This window comes from Symphalangus syndactylus, chromosome 11 (genome assembly GCF_028878055.3).
Source record: "Symphalangus syndactylus isolate Jambi chromosome 11, NHGRI_mSymSyn1-v2.1_pri, whole genome shotgun sequence".
Classification (NCBI taxonomy): Eukaryota; Metazoa; Chordata; class Mammalia; order Primates; family Hylobatidae; genus Symphalangus; species Symphalangus syndactylus.
In genome coordinates, this window is record NC_072433.2 from 107,743,561 (window position 1) to 107,756,662 (window position 13,102).

Genomic DNA, 13,102 nt, shown 5'->3' on the forward strand with positions numbered 1-13,102 from the left:
AGTTATTTTAAGGTAGGAAGTGAGGAAGAAAAAAAAAATGTTATAGTCATTAGATTCCTCCATGAGGGAAGAAAAAAAAAATATTATAGTCATTAGATTCCTCCGTGAGGAAAGAAAAAATCATATAAAAGGGGAAAGATTTTATAATGGCAACAGTATCAAGAGATAACATAAATTATTATGACTAAATTATATCTACCACTCCTAGATTTTTCTTGGTAATTTTATGTGTTTATCTATGTCCTAATTCATTCCTACTAATCAGGATTCTACCTATATAAATAAACTGATTGCCTATCACAAAGTGGGAGGTACTTCAGTGTAATTATTAGAACATGGATTTTGGATTTAGAATACCTGGCTGTGAAACCTAGCTTCACCACTTACTAGTTATGTGGCTTGGGCACATTACTCAGTTTCTTCTTGTGTAAAATGAGGATTAATTAATAAATACCTACCTTATGACATTGTTTTGAGCATTACATAAAGAAATGTTAGCTAATATAGTATTACTCTATTTATTATTATCTTTACCCTTACCCATGTTATCATATATTATTAGCTCTTGTCTTTCCCATGTCATAGACCTCAAAGGTTATATTAGAACAAAAAGTAATCGTATTAATTTGCCATGGATTCATTAGACATCCAGAGCAGCAGTGTTTTCCAATGTAGGTAAATGGGTGTTACATCAAGGAAAAGCAGACTTCATCGTTTTAAAAGTTGATAACTACTGAGTTAAATACATTTAGTCAGGACTTTTCGGTGCCTTTAAAATGTGAATAAGGATGAATATGTTAATGAGCTTGATTTACTCTTTCTACATAATATATAATAATATATTATTTGTATATAACAACTATTAATGTAGAGATACGTGACAACTGTAGGTTTTTAATTTGTTACAATTGTATACTTAATGTTTGTATGATTAAAAAGTTAAAAATACTAATATGCATCACTATCTTCCCAAGGGACATAAATTGTGCAAGATTTTTCACAATGGGGCATTTTTCCACGGAGGCTCCGCTACTCTTAATTCACAGATAAGGAAAGAATGACTGATTAGGAAGAGAACATTCTTATGGTCAGGTTAGGGATCCTTTCTGCAGTATTAAAGAAACACATCTTTGAACTTGAAAAGCTTTAGTTTTTCAGCATTACACTCATATAAAATGGATAACAGGATATAAGATGAAACTGAAAGTAAGATATAATTTAGACCTGGCTTGTTTCACTCATATTTGAAAGAGACTTTTTCCTGTGGCTTACGTAAACCAAATAGAGTGATTAAAGAATATTGGTATGGTATGTATGTAGAACAAAACTGATCATGCCTCCATTTGCCTTTTCCAATAATATATTTTACTTCAGTAAAATGTTTCTACTTCTTCTAAAAGAGATAGCGTAGCATAGTGATGCAAATGTAAACACTGGAGCCAGGTTGCCTGGTTTGAAACTCAGCTCTGCACTTACTAGCTGTGTGACACTGATCAAATTACTCAACATTTGTGTGCCTCAGTTATCTTATCTGACAGTGGAGATAATAGATACTAATTCATAGGGGTGTTATAGATTTTACACGAGTTACTACTTTTAAAGTATTAAGAACTGCTCCTGATCATAATGTGCACTGCTTATTTGTTAAATAAGGTAGAAAGGCTACTGATATGGTATGGCTCTGTGTCCCCACCCGAATCTCATCCTGTAGCCTCCATAATTCCCGCATGTTGTGGGAGGGACCCGGTGGGAGATTATTGAATCATGGGGGTGGATCTTTCCTTTACTGTTCTCGTGATAGTGAATAAGTCTCATGAGATCTGATGGTTTTAAAATGGAGAGGTTCCCTGCGCAAGCTCTCTTCCCTTGTCTGCCGCCATGTGAGATGTGCCTTTCACCTTCCACCATGATTGTGAGACCCCCCCCAGCCACGTGGAACTGTAAGTCCAATAAACCTCTTGCCGTTATAAATTGCCCAGTCTTGCATATGTCTTCATCAGCAGTATGAAAATGGACTGATACAGCTACATAATTACTTTTTACATTTTTTTGCCTTTCTTTTGTCCTATGTCTACTGTCATATTCACAAGGAGGTGATAGGAAGAAGAATGAGTGTTCACTGGTAGAAATCTAATTCTGCTACTTTGTCTCTGAACTCGGTGATGTTCTATCTTGAAGCAAGTGGTTATTAGAGAGTTTCTTCCCCACGAATGACTGTGTGGTAGTGGTCAGATGGGAAAATAAATTTTTAGTTTGTTTAATTTTTTGAGACAAGATCTTGCTCTGTTGCCCAGACTGGAATTCAGTGACACAATCACAACTCAATGCAGACTGCAACCTCAACATCCCAGATTTAAAGTGATCTTCCCACCTCAGCCTCCTGAGTAGCTGGGACTATTGATGTGATCCACCATGCCCAGCTAATCTTTTAGCTGGCATCTTTAATCTCTTTGGTAGAGACAGGTTCTCACTATGTTGTCCAGACTGGTCTCAAACTCCTGGACTCAAGCTATCCTCTTGCCTTGGCCTCCCAAAGTGCTGGGATTACAGGTAAGAGCCACTGTGTGTGGCCAGAAAATAAGTTCTTTGCTATCCCCCATATAAAAATATGTGGGTTTGTGCCTGATAGTATACCATGTTAATCAAGAGTGAGGTTTGCGTCTCTTAGTAGGACAATAGAGTCAGAAATCTTCTAATCATCTTGTTGTATTAGCACTACCACTTTCTTAATGTATTTACATGATGATCTGGTGCATAGTTGTTATAATAGTTAACATCAAATGAGCATCATCTAACCCTCATGACAAGCTTATTTATAAAGGATCCATTGTCATTATTTCCCTTCTACAGCAAAGGAAACCAAGGGATGTCTTGCTTAATTTAGAACTAGTACAATATTGAACTGGTTTAGAAACCCAAAGAATCCCACTCCAGAATCTGTGCTATTAACCACTCTATAATTCAGTCTCTCTTGGAAACCTTAGAATAATAATCAAGCACCTGGAACATCTAAATTTATGCTTTGTATATCTTAGTAGCAATTTCCCCAAGGCTCAATAAGCATTATAAACATGTGTATACCCATAAAACTGGGTTGTGATGTCCATAAATACATTATAATATTCAAAAAATGAAAACAATCCAAATGTTCATCAACTGATGATTGGATAAAAAAATACGATATACCTATACAATGACATACTGTTTGGCAATGAAAAGTAAACAACGGCTGACACATGCTCCAACATGGATGCACCACAAAAAGCCCCACAGAAACAGTATGTTAAGTAAAAGAAACCAGATATAAAAGACTATAGGGAAATGTCCAGAAAAGGCAAATCTATGGAGTCAGAAAGTAGGTTATTGGTGGCCTAGGACTATGAGTTATAATAGTGTTGACTGCTAATAAGCATGAGAGATCTTTTGCAGGCCATGAAAATGTCCTAAAGCTGGATTGTTGCAATGGTTGCACAAATCTGTAGATTTACTAAATATCATTTATCTAAAAGAACTGTACACTTAAATGGAAGAATTTTATCATATGCAAATTGTAACTCAGTAAAGTTTAAAAAAGACACAAATAAATTGGGTCATGGCCCAGAAGTACCATAGTTTAATGATAAGCATAAAGCAGACTCAAAGTTTAAATTTTACAATTCATTGTAATTTTTAAACTTGTCTGTGTTCCCTCCATAATTTGTAGAATAAAAGATAAAAAGTAATTGTTTTAACATCTAGCATAAAAAATAAATTGGCAATAAAATAGGAGTCTTATTTGTTTAGAATTTGATACTGACCTTATTTCTCTTGGATATGATAAACTGAATGTCTCACTTTGGAAATAAATTAGATTTTTTCCTTCATTTAAAATTTGTATTTTCAAATGAAAATGTTTAATTGGAAGTTTTGTCATGTTATTATATTTATATATAAAGGAAGATCTGCAAAGTTTAAAAGAAATCCACTACCTGTACCCTGGGTAAGTAACTAATACACTTCCTTGTAGTCAATCACCCAATTTTATTCTGTTCAGTCCTTTGATTTTCACTAAATTGTACTTTGTGATATATGCAGGGCATTCATTTATTATTTCTCCCATTTCACAGTTTAGACAACAGTCATACAGGGATTAAGCCTAAATCATGTAGCTATTAAATGGCCGAGATGTGGCTAGCACTCCGTTTTCCTCAACACTAGTCTTATACGATCCGTACATGATCCTGCTATGCTGCACTCGTTGCTCAAATTAGTAGATACTTAACAAGTACTGATTAATTCTGTACAGCCATGGTAGATATCATAGCTGGATTCTTTAACAGTTATATTACTATTATATTTTAAGATTCTTTTGGCAGCATATAGTAAATGGGAGCTGCAAGCTATAAGGGTTTAAAATGTGACTTGGGAGTGATGAATTATGATAGTCTTTGATGTGCTTCAGGCATCTACCAATAGACAGATGGAGAAAAGAATGATCCTACACATATACAACATATCCATCTGAAAATAATGTTCCTGAATGCATCATTTTTCACTACTGTGCTTTAAGCTTTGTGAAAAAAATTTAGGAAAGTATTATAGATTATTTAACTATTGCGCTGGCTGGCCATACATCACAGCAAAGGAAGAGAGCCACCCTGCTGCTTTTTACAAAAGGTGTAATTAGGCTCTGATGGAGCTCCAAGTTATTCTTCCACCAAAATATTCTGAATGGCCGATTTCCTGATGCTTAAAAGCCTTAGATCTCAGTCCATTTCTTATGGACTCAACAACTTACTATTAAAGAAAGACTTGTCAAATGCTTACAAATCCGTTTTCTCTCTTCTTTCTTAGTGTTTGCCTTAAAGAAATAAAAGAAGTTCGTGATTTCTTTAAAACAATATCTCTTGATCTATTCTTAGCGTAATTATATTTCTTAATATTTCCTTTCTGTTGTCCTTACTCTGGTGAATATATTGCTTCTTTTAGCAAAAAAAAACATGTATCTTATAATCACTTTTTCGATTGCTGTGGTTATCATGTGAATTTATGTTTCTTACATGTGAAGATGGATTGTTCCCTGAAAGGTTGGACATCAAGCCTGCATATTTTGTTTTTTATTTGCAGTTGTTTTGTTTCACTTCATGTTTTCTGTATTCAGAACCTGATGCGCTGACAGTAAGGGAACAGAGATGGGTATCTTTTTTCATAAAGCAATATGCATGGAAACTATGGAAACACTTTTCTAGTTATATTTATTTGTTTTGTTTTTAAGACAGTTGTTTTTCAGATATAAGTGAGACTGAGTGGGGTGGACTTAATGTAAAGCACATGTGTTGGCCAGTTTGCAGGCACTTGTTAGAGCTCTCTGAGCATATGTGGGATAATGGATTCTGTTTGTGTTATGTGTTTCTTATGAAGCCTACCACTGTGTTTTTAAAGGCTAGGAAGCATATAAATGTATTGGAACTTTTTCTCCCATACAGCGATAAAGTGAAAAGGATTAAAAAAAAATTGTAGGTAAGAGAGGTTAGATTTCCCCAGGATAAAGCAGATTTGTATCTTTTATTTTTTGTATGAAATTTTCTACCTATCTATCATTCTACCTTCTATCTATCTATCTATCTATCTATCTATCTATCTATCTATCATCTATCTATCTATCTCTTTCTATCTTTCTACCTTCTATCTATCATCTATCTGTCTTTCCCATCTAACAGTAAGCATGTTAATGTAGAAGCCTATGAGTTTAATTGTTGAATTTCCTTAATTTGTTTGAAATAAACACATATGTAACTCCTGAATATGTCACTTAAAGAGATACTTTTATAACTTTTAAGTTCAGAGGTACATGTGTAGTTTCATTATATAGGTAAATTGTGTGTCACAGGGGTTTGGGGTATAGATTATTTTATAACCCAGGTAATAAGCATAGTACCCAAAAGATCCCTTTTCAATCCTCACCTTTCTCCCACTCTCCATGCTCAAATAGGCCTCAGTGTCTGTTGTTCCCTTCTTTGTGTCCATATGTACTCAATGTTTAGATCCCACTTATGAGTAAGAACATGTCGTATTTGGTTTTCTATTTCTATGTTAGTTTGATTAAGATAATGGCCTCCAGCTCCTTCCTTTGAGATTTGCAAAGGACATGATTTTATTCTTTTTTATAAATGCATATTATTCCATGGTGTATATATACCACATTTATTTATCCAGTTTAACATTGATGGGCACTTACGTTGGTTCCATGTCTTTGCTTTTGTTAATAGTGCTGCCATGAATGTATGTGTGCATGTGTATTCATGGTAGAATGATTTATATTCTTTTGAGTATATACTCAATAATGGGATTGCTGGGTGAAATGGTAATTTTGACATGATTTCTGCAAGTGATTTCTGAACATTATTTCTAAGCATGATTTTTGTAACATTATTTCTAAAACGCATTTTAAAATGCTATGAAGTATTTCTATTATGCCTCTTGACCATTGAAAGCATCTTAGAATGTTTTAATTCCCACTACCTTACTGTCTAATATTTTGGAATTATTTGTTTTATGTTTCATAAATTAGCCATTACTAGAGTTGTTTTATACAACATTGCTTCTTTAAATTTACTGACATGCTTTCCAATTTCTTGGCTCACTATGCCTTCACACACCTTTCTGTCTCAGTTTTCGTATTCTTAAAATACAACCGTTAGTTCTTCTTTTTTTTTTTTTTTTTTTTTGAGACGGAGTCTGGCTCTGTCACCCAGGCTGGAGTGCAGTGGCGCGACCTCGGCTCACTGCAAGCTCCGCCTCCCGGGTTCATGCCATTCTCCTGCCTCAGCCTCTCCGAGTAGCTGGGACTACAGGCGCCCGCCACCATGCCCGGCTAATTTTTTTGTATTTTTAGTAGAGACGGGGTTTCACCGTGGTCTCGATCTCCTGACCTCGTGATCCGCCCGCCTCGGCCTCCCAAAGTGCTGGGATTACAAGCGTGAGCCACTGCGCCTGGCCAGTTCTTTCAGTTAAGATCAGTTAGTAGAAGACTCTCTTTGTTTTTTTGAATTATATTTACTTTACCCTTCATTTTAGATTATGACTTACTACTGGGCATAGGATTCTAGGCAAACAGTTATTTCCACTCTGCATTTTAAAATATTAACCCATTATTTTTTGGGCTGCACTGTTGCTTTTGAGACGTCTAAAATCAGCTGTCAGCTGAATTTCATTAACTGGCAATTTATCTATCTCCTCTCTGGTCGTTTTCAAGATCTTTTATTTTCTTTTGTCATTGGCCTTTATGATGACCCAAGATGTGTAATTTAAAAATAAATTATATCCATATCTGATGATTTTCTTCTTCTGAGGATTCATGATTTTTGCCAATTATGAGCTATAATTCTTTAAATGCTAATTTATTTCCTTTTTTCTTACTTTTATTCTTTCAATTTCTATCAGTTTTGTTTTTTCTTATTTTATCATTTACATCTCCTAACCACTTTTTCTAATTTTAATGTATTTATATTTATCCACTTCATTTTGTCTTGTTCATTTTCTTGTTCATGTCCTTAGTCAATTTAAACATACTACTTCACAGATTGTCTTTTTTTTTATTACCCGAAGTTCTTGGGTTTCCATTCCTATTGCTTGTTCTCTGGGCTGACTTTCCGGCACAGTGTACTGTTTTCTTATACATTTTGTCATTTTGGCTTGTAAGGTCATCCTAAGCTTTGAAATCACCCAGGTTCTGACTTTCATCTACTCTGGCAGATGTTCCTGTGCTATTGCTACAGTCCACTGCCGGACATGATTGCCAAGATGTATAGGTTCTATATATTTGAACCCCAAACCGAGGTAAAGTTTTTTAAATGTTGCAAAAAAGAACACCTTTTTTTTCATGCACCCAGAATATGAGGAAAACATCCATGTCTTCTACTTTGAATAGATATATTTATTTTTCCTGCCTACCCGCTAACAGATGGTGCAACTGTTCTAGGTTCCTTTTTTTATTGAGATATCTCTATTTCCTCATTATCCATGGTCTACATCAGTGTCAACCCCCAAATTGTTTAGTTAGCCAGCAAATGATCAACTTCCTCCCCAACAAAGGTTTATTTCCACACCAGCTCATTGCTTTACACTATTGTTTCTTGCCCTTGGAAAGTCCCTTTCCTTTTTAAGTAAATCTAGATACGCATTTTGAGAGATGTTTCAAGTTATCTTGTCTAGCTAGACTAGTAAATTGCGATAAATATAAGTCTCCCAGAATACTGAGTTATTTAGTTATGGTTTCTCTAAATATTGAGGACCAATATCACCCATAAATAAACTGATTTTTAATGTTTTAATCAACTCATCATAAAGAAGCAGGTGACAATAAAATAAATTGATAGCGAAGATTTATTTAAAACATAATACTTCAAAGGGGATTTAAAGGATTTAAAATAGAGACATCCCTATCATTCTGTATCATGACAGTAAAATAAGAGTTGATTATTTAAAATTTATAATTCTGGATTAGGGTTAAAATGGCAGATAAGAGGCAAAACTAGCTTGGGTGGACAGAGCAGCTTGTGGAGACTTACACCATGAACTTTTGCACCAAGGACTACTGCAGGAACATACCAGGAAAGCCAAGAGAATCAACAGACCTTTTGAAGGACTGGATCACCACTGGAGGCCCCCTGAGACACGGAAAAACTGTGAGTCAGCTTGCTTTCTCAACGGGAGGCTCATGGTCTGGGATGAGTTCTCAGCGCTGGTCACTGGTGGCCTGGAAATAGATTTGGTGTTGTTGTTGGGGCACAATGGGACTGGATGTTATGACTGCCAGCTGCATGGGATTGGGGTGAGGCTGGTGACTGCTGGCATTTCCCCATTTCCCTGGTGACCTGTATGACTCAGTAGAGGCAGCATAATCTCCCTGTGAATATAATTCCACTGGACTGAGAACTACACTCCTATTCCCCACAACAGCCAAAGCAAGCCCTGCCCAAGGAGAGGCTGACCTCAGACAGGCCTATCCCTGCCCCGACCTGGTGGTCTTTCTCTACCCACCCTGGTAGCCGAAGACAAAGGTCATAATCTTTTGGGAGCTATATGGCCCCACCCACCACCTGAGAATCCTGAATACTTAACCAGGTGTCCCTAGGGCAAGTTTACCTTCACCCATAGGACCTCAGCTGATGCACTCTTGAAAGCATCACCTCCTGGCTGGAGGCCAAGCAACACAAAACCAGCACACTAAATGAAAACACAACTGAAGACCCTCACAGAATCCACCTCACTCCCCTACTACCTCCACTGGAGCAGGTGCTGGTATCCACAGCTGCAAGACCTGAAGACGGATCTCATCACAGGACTCTTTGCATATACTCCCTAGTACCAGCCTGGAGCCCAGTAGCTCTGCTGGGTGGCTAGGCCCAGAAGAGCAAAAACAATGACTACAGTTTGACTCTTAAGAAGCCCCATTCCTAGGGTAAGAGAGAGAACACCACACCAAGGGAGCACCCTGCGGAACAAAAGAATCTGAACAGCAGCCCGGATCTTCCATCTGACATAATCTACCCAAATGAGAAAGAACCAGAAAAACAATTCTGGTAATATGGCAAAACAAGGTTCTTTAACACCCCCAAAATTTTGTACCAGCTCACCAGCAATATATCCAAGCCAAGAAAAAAATCTCTGAATTTCCAGAAAAAGAATTCAGAAGGTCAATTACTGAGCTAATCCAGGAGGCAAAAGAGAAAGGTGAAGTCAAACATAAAGAAATTAAAAACATGATACAAGATATAAAAGGAATATTCTGTGAAGTAGAAAGCATAAATTAAAACAAATCATAATGTCTGGAAATCAAGGACACACTTAGAAAAATGCAAAATGCACCAGAAAGTCTCAGCAGTAGACTCAAAGAAGCAGAAGAAAGAACCTCAGAACTTGAAGACAAGGCTTTTGAATTAACCCAGTCCATCAAAAACAAAGAAAATAGAATTTTAAAAAATGAACAAAGCCTCCAAGAAGTTTGGGACTGTGTTAAAATTCCAAACCTGGGAATAATCAGTGTTCCTGAGTAAGAAGAGAAATCTAAAAGTTTGGAAAACATATTTGAAGGAATAATCGAGAAAAACTTCCTTGGCTTTTCTAGAGATCTAGACATGCAAATACAAGAAGCTCAAATAACACCAGGGAAATTCATTGTAAAAAGATTGTCACCTAGGCATATAGTCATCAGGTTATCTAAAGTCAAGACAAAGGAAAGAATCTTAAGAAATGGGAGGGAAAAGCATCAGGTGACCTATAAAAGAAAACCTATCAAATTAACAGCAGATTTTTCAGCAGAAACCCTCAGGATAGAAGGGATTGAGGCCCTGTCTTCACTCTCCTTAAACGTAGCAATTATCAGCCAAGAATTTTTTATCCAAGGAAACTAAGCTTCATAAATAAAAGAAAGATACAGTCTTTTCCAGACAAGCAAATGCTGAGAGAATTCTCCACTACCAAGCAGCACTACAAAAACTGCAAAACGGAGTTCTAAATCCTGAAATACACCAAAATAGAATCTCCTTAAAGCATAAATCTCACAGGACCTATGTAACAATAACACAATGAGAAAGAACCAAGGTATTCAGGAAACAAACAGGATGCTGAATAGAATAGTATCTCACATCTCAATACTAACATTGAATGTAAATGGCCTAAATGCACCACTTAAAAGATACAGAATTGCAGAATGGATAAGAACTCACCAACCAAGTCTCTGCTGTCTTCAGGAGACTCACCTAACACATAAGGACTCACATAAACTTAAGGTAAAGGGGTGGAAAAAAGATCTCCCATGCAAATGAACACTGAAAGCGAGTAGGAGTAGTTATTCTTATATCAGACAAAACAAACTTTAAAGTAACAGAAGTTAGATAAGACAAAGAGGGACATTATATAATGGTAAAAGGACTAGCCCAACAGGAAAATATCACAATTCAAAATATACATGCACCTAAAACTGGAGGTCCCAAATTTGTAAAACAGTTACTACTAGACCTAAGAAATGAGATAGACAGCAACACAATAATAGTGGAGGACTTTAATATTCCACTGACAGCACTAGATAGGTCATCAAGACAGACAGTCAACAAACAATGGACTTAAATTATACCCTACAAGAAATAGAGCTAACAAATATTTACAGAACATTCTACCCAACAATTGCAGAATATACATACTATTCATTAGCACATGGAACATTCTCTAAGATAAGCCACAAAACAAGTCTCAGTAAATTTAAGAAAATCGAAATTATATCAAGTACTCTCTCAGATCACAGTGAAATAAAACTGGAAATCATCTCCAAAAGGAGTCCTCAAAACCACACTAACACATGGAAATTAAATAATCTGCTCCTGAGTGATCATTGGGTCACAATGAAATCAAGATGGAAATTAAGAAATTATTTGAACTGAACGATAATAGTGACACAACCTATCACTACTTCAGACTGAATAATAATAGTGACAAAACCTCTTAGATACAGCAAAAGCAGTGCTGAGAAGAAAATGTATAGCATTAAATGCCTACATCAAAAAGTCTGAAAGAGGGCCAGGCATGGTGGTTCACGGTGGTAATCCCAGCACTTTGGGAGGCCAAGGCGGGGGGATCAATTGAGGTGAGGAGCTCAAGACAAGCCTGGCCAACATGGTGAAACCCCATCTCTACTAAAATATAAAAATTAGCTGGACATGCTGGCATGTGCCTGTAATCCCAGCTACTCAGGAGGCTGAGGCAGGAGAATCACTTGAACCCAGGAGGTGGAGGTTGCAGTGAGCCAAGATCATGCCACTGCACTCCAGCCTGGGGAGCAGAGTGAGACTCTGTCTCAAAAAATTAAAAAATTAAGTCTGAAAGATAACAGATAGTATAAGGTCAGATTTCATGAAGTTGGAGAAACAAGAACAATCCAAACCTAAATCCAGCAGAAGAAAAGAAATAACAAAGATCAGAGCAGAACTAAATGAAAGTGAAGCAACAGCAACAACAAAAATACAACAGATCAATGAAACAAAAATTTAGTTCTTTGAAAAGATAAAATTGGTAGACCATTAGCAAGATTAACCAAGAAAAGAATAGAGAAGATCCAAGTAAACTCAATTAGAAATGAAAACAGGAGATATTGCAGCAGATAATATATAAATACAAAAAAAATGCAATGCTACTATGAACATCGTTACATAAACTAGAAAACCTATAGGAGATGAATGAATTCCTGGAAATATACAACCCTCCTAGATTAAACCAGGAAGTTATAGACTCTCAGAACAGACCAATAAAAAGCGGTAAGGTTGAAATAGTAATTAAAAATTTGCCAACAAATAAAAGTCCAGGACCAGATGAATTCACGGCTGAATCCTATCAGACATTCAAAGAAGAATTGGTACCAATTTGTTTGACACTATTCCAAAAGATAGAGAATGAGAGAATCCTCCCTAAATCATTCTATGAAGCCAATTTCACCCTAATACCAAAACAAGGAAAGAACATAACGAAAAAGGAAAACTACTGACTAATATCCCTGAATATCAATGCAACAATCCTCAACAAAATACTAGGTAAATGAATCCAACAGCATATCAAAAAGATAATCCACCATGATCAAGTGGGTTTCAAACCAGGGATGCAGGGATGGTTTAACATACATAAAGTCAATAAATGTGATACACCACATAAACAGAATTAAAAACAACGATCACATGATCATCTCAATAGATGTATAGAAAGCATGTGACAAAGTCTAGCATCCCTTTATGATTAAAAACCTTAGCAAAATTGGCACAGAAGGCACATACCTTAAGGTAGTAAAAACCATCTATGATAAACCCACAGCCAACATAATACTGAATGGGGAAAAGTTAAAAGCATTTGCCCTGAGGACTGGAACAAGACAAGGATGCTCACTTTCACCACTTCTATTCAACATAGTACTGAAAGTCCTAGCCAGAGCAATCAGACAAGAGAAAGAAATAAAGGGCACTCGAATCGGTAAAGAGGAAAGTCAAACTGGTGGTGTTTGCGGATGGTATGACTGTATACCTAGAAAACCCTAAAGACTCATCCAAAAAGCTTCTAGAACTGGTAAGTGAATTCAGCA

The 13,102-nt window shown here is 36.3% G+C and overlaps 1 protein-coding gene across 4 annotated transcripts in view; it reads left to right on the forward strand.

The window, feature by feature from the left end:
* Positions 1–13,102, forward strand: part of PRR16 (proline rich 16) — a 226,502-nt gene that overhangs the window by 167,374 nt on the left and 46,026 nt on the right. The window contains exon 1 of one of the 4 annotated variants that reach the window (XM_055298927.2): positions 8,434–8,666. The exons of 2 other annotated variants lie outside the window; for them this stretch is intronic. In XM_055298927.2, coding sequence (XP_055154902.1) covers positions 8,553–8,666 — 114 coding nt within the window. In that variant the 5' untranslated portion in view covers positions 8,434–8,552. Of the gene's footprint in view, positions 1–8,433; positions 8,667–13,102 lie in introns of those variants that run through there. One more of the 4 variants, XM_055298930.2, reaches the window with a different exon arrangement.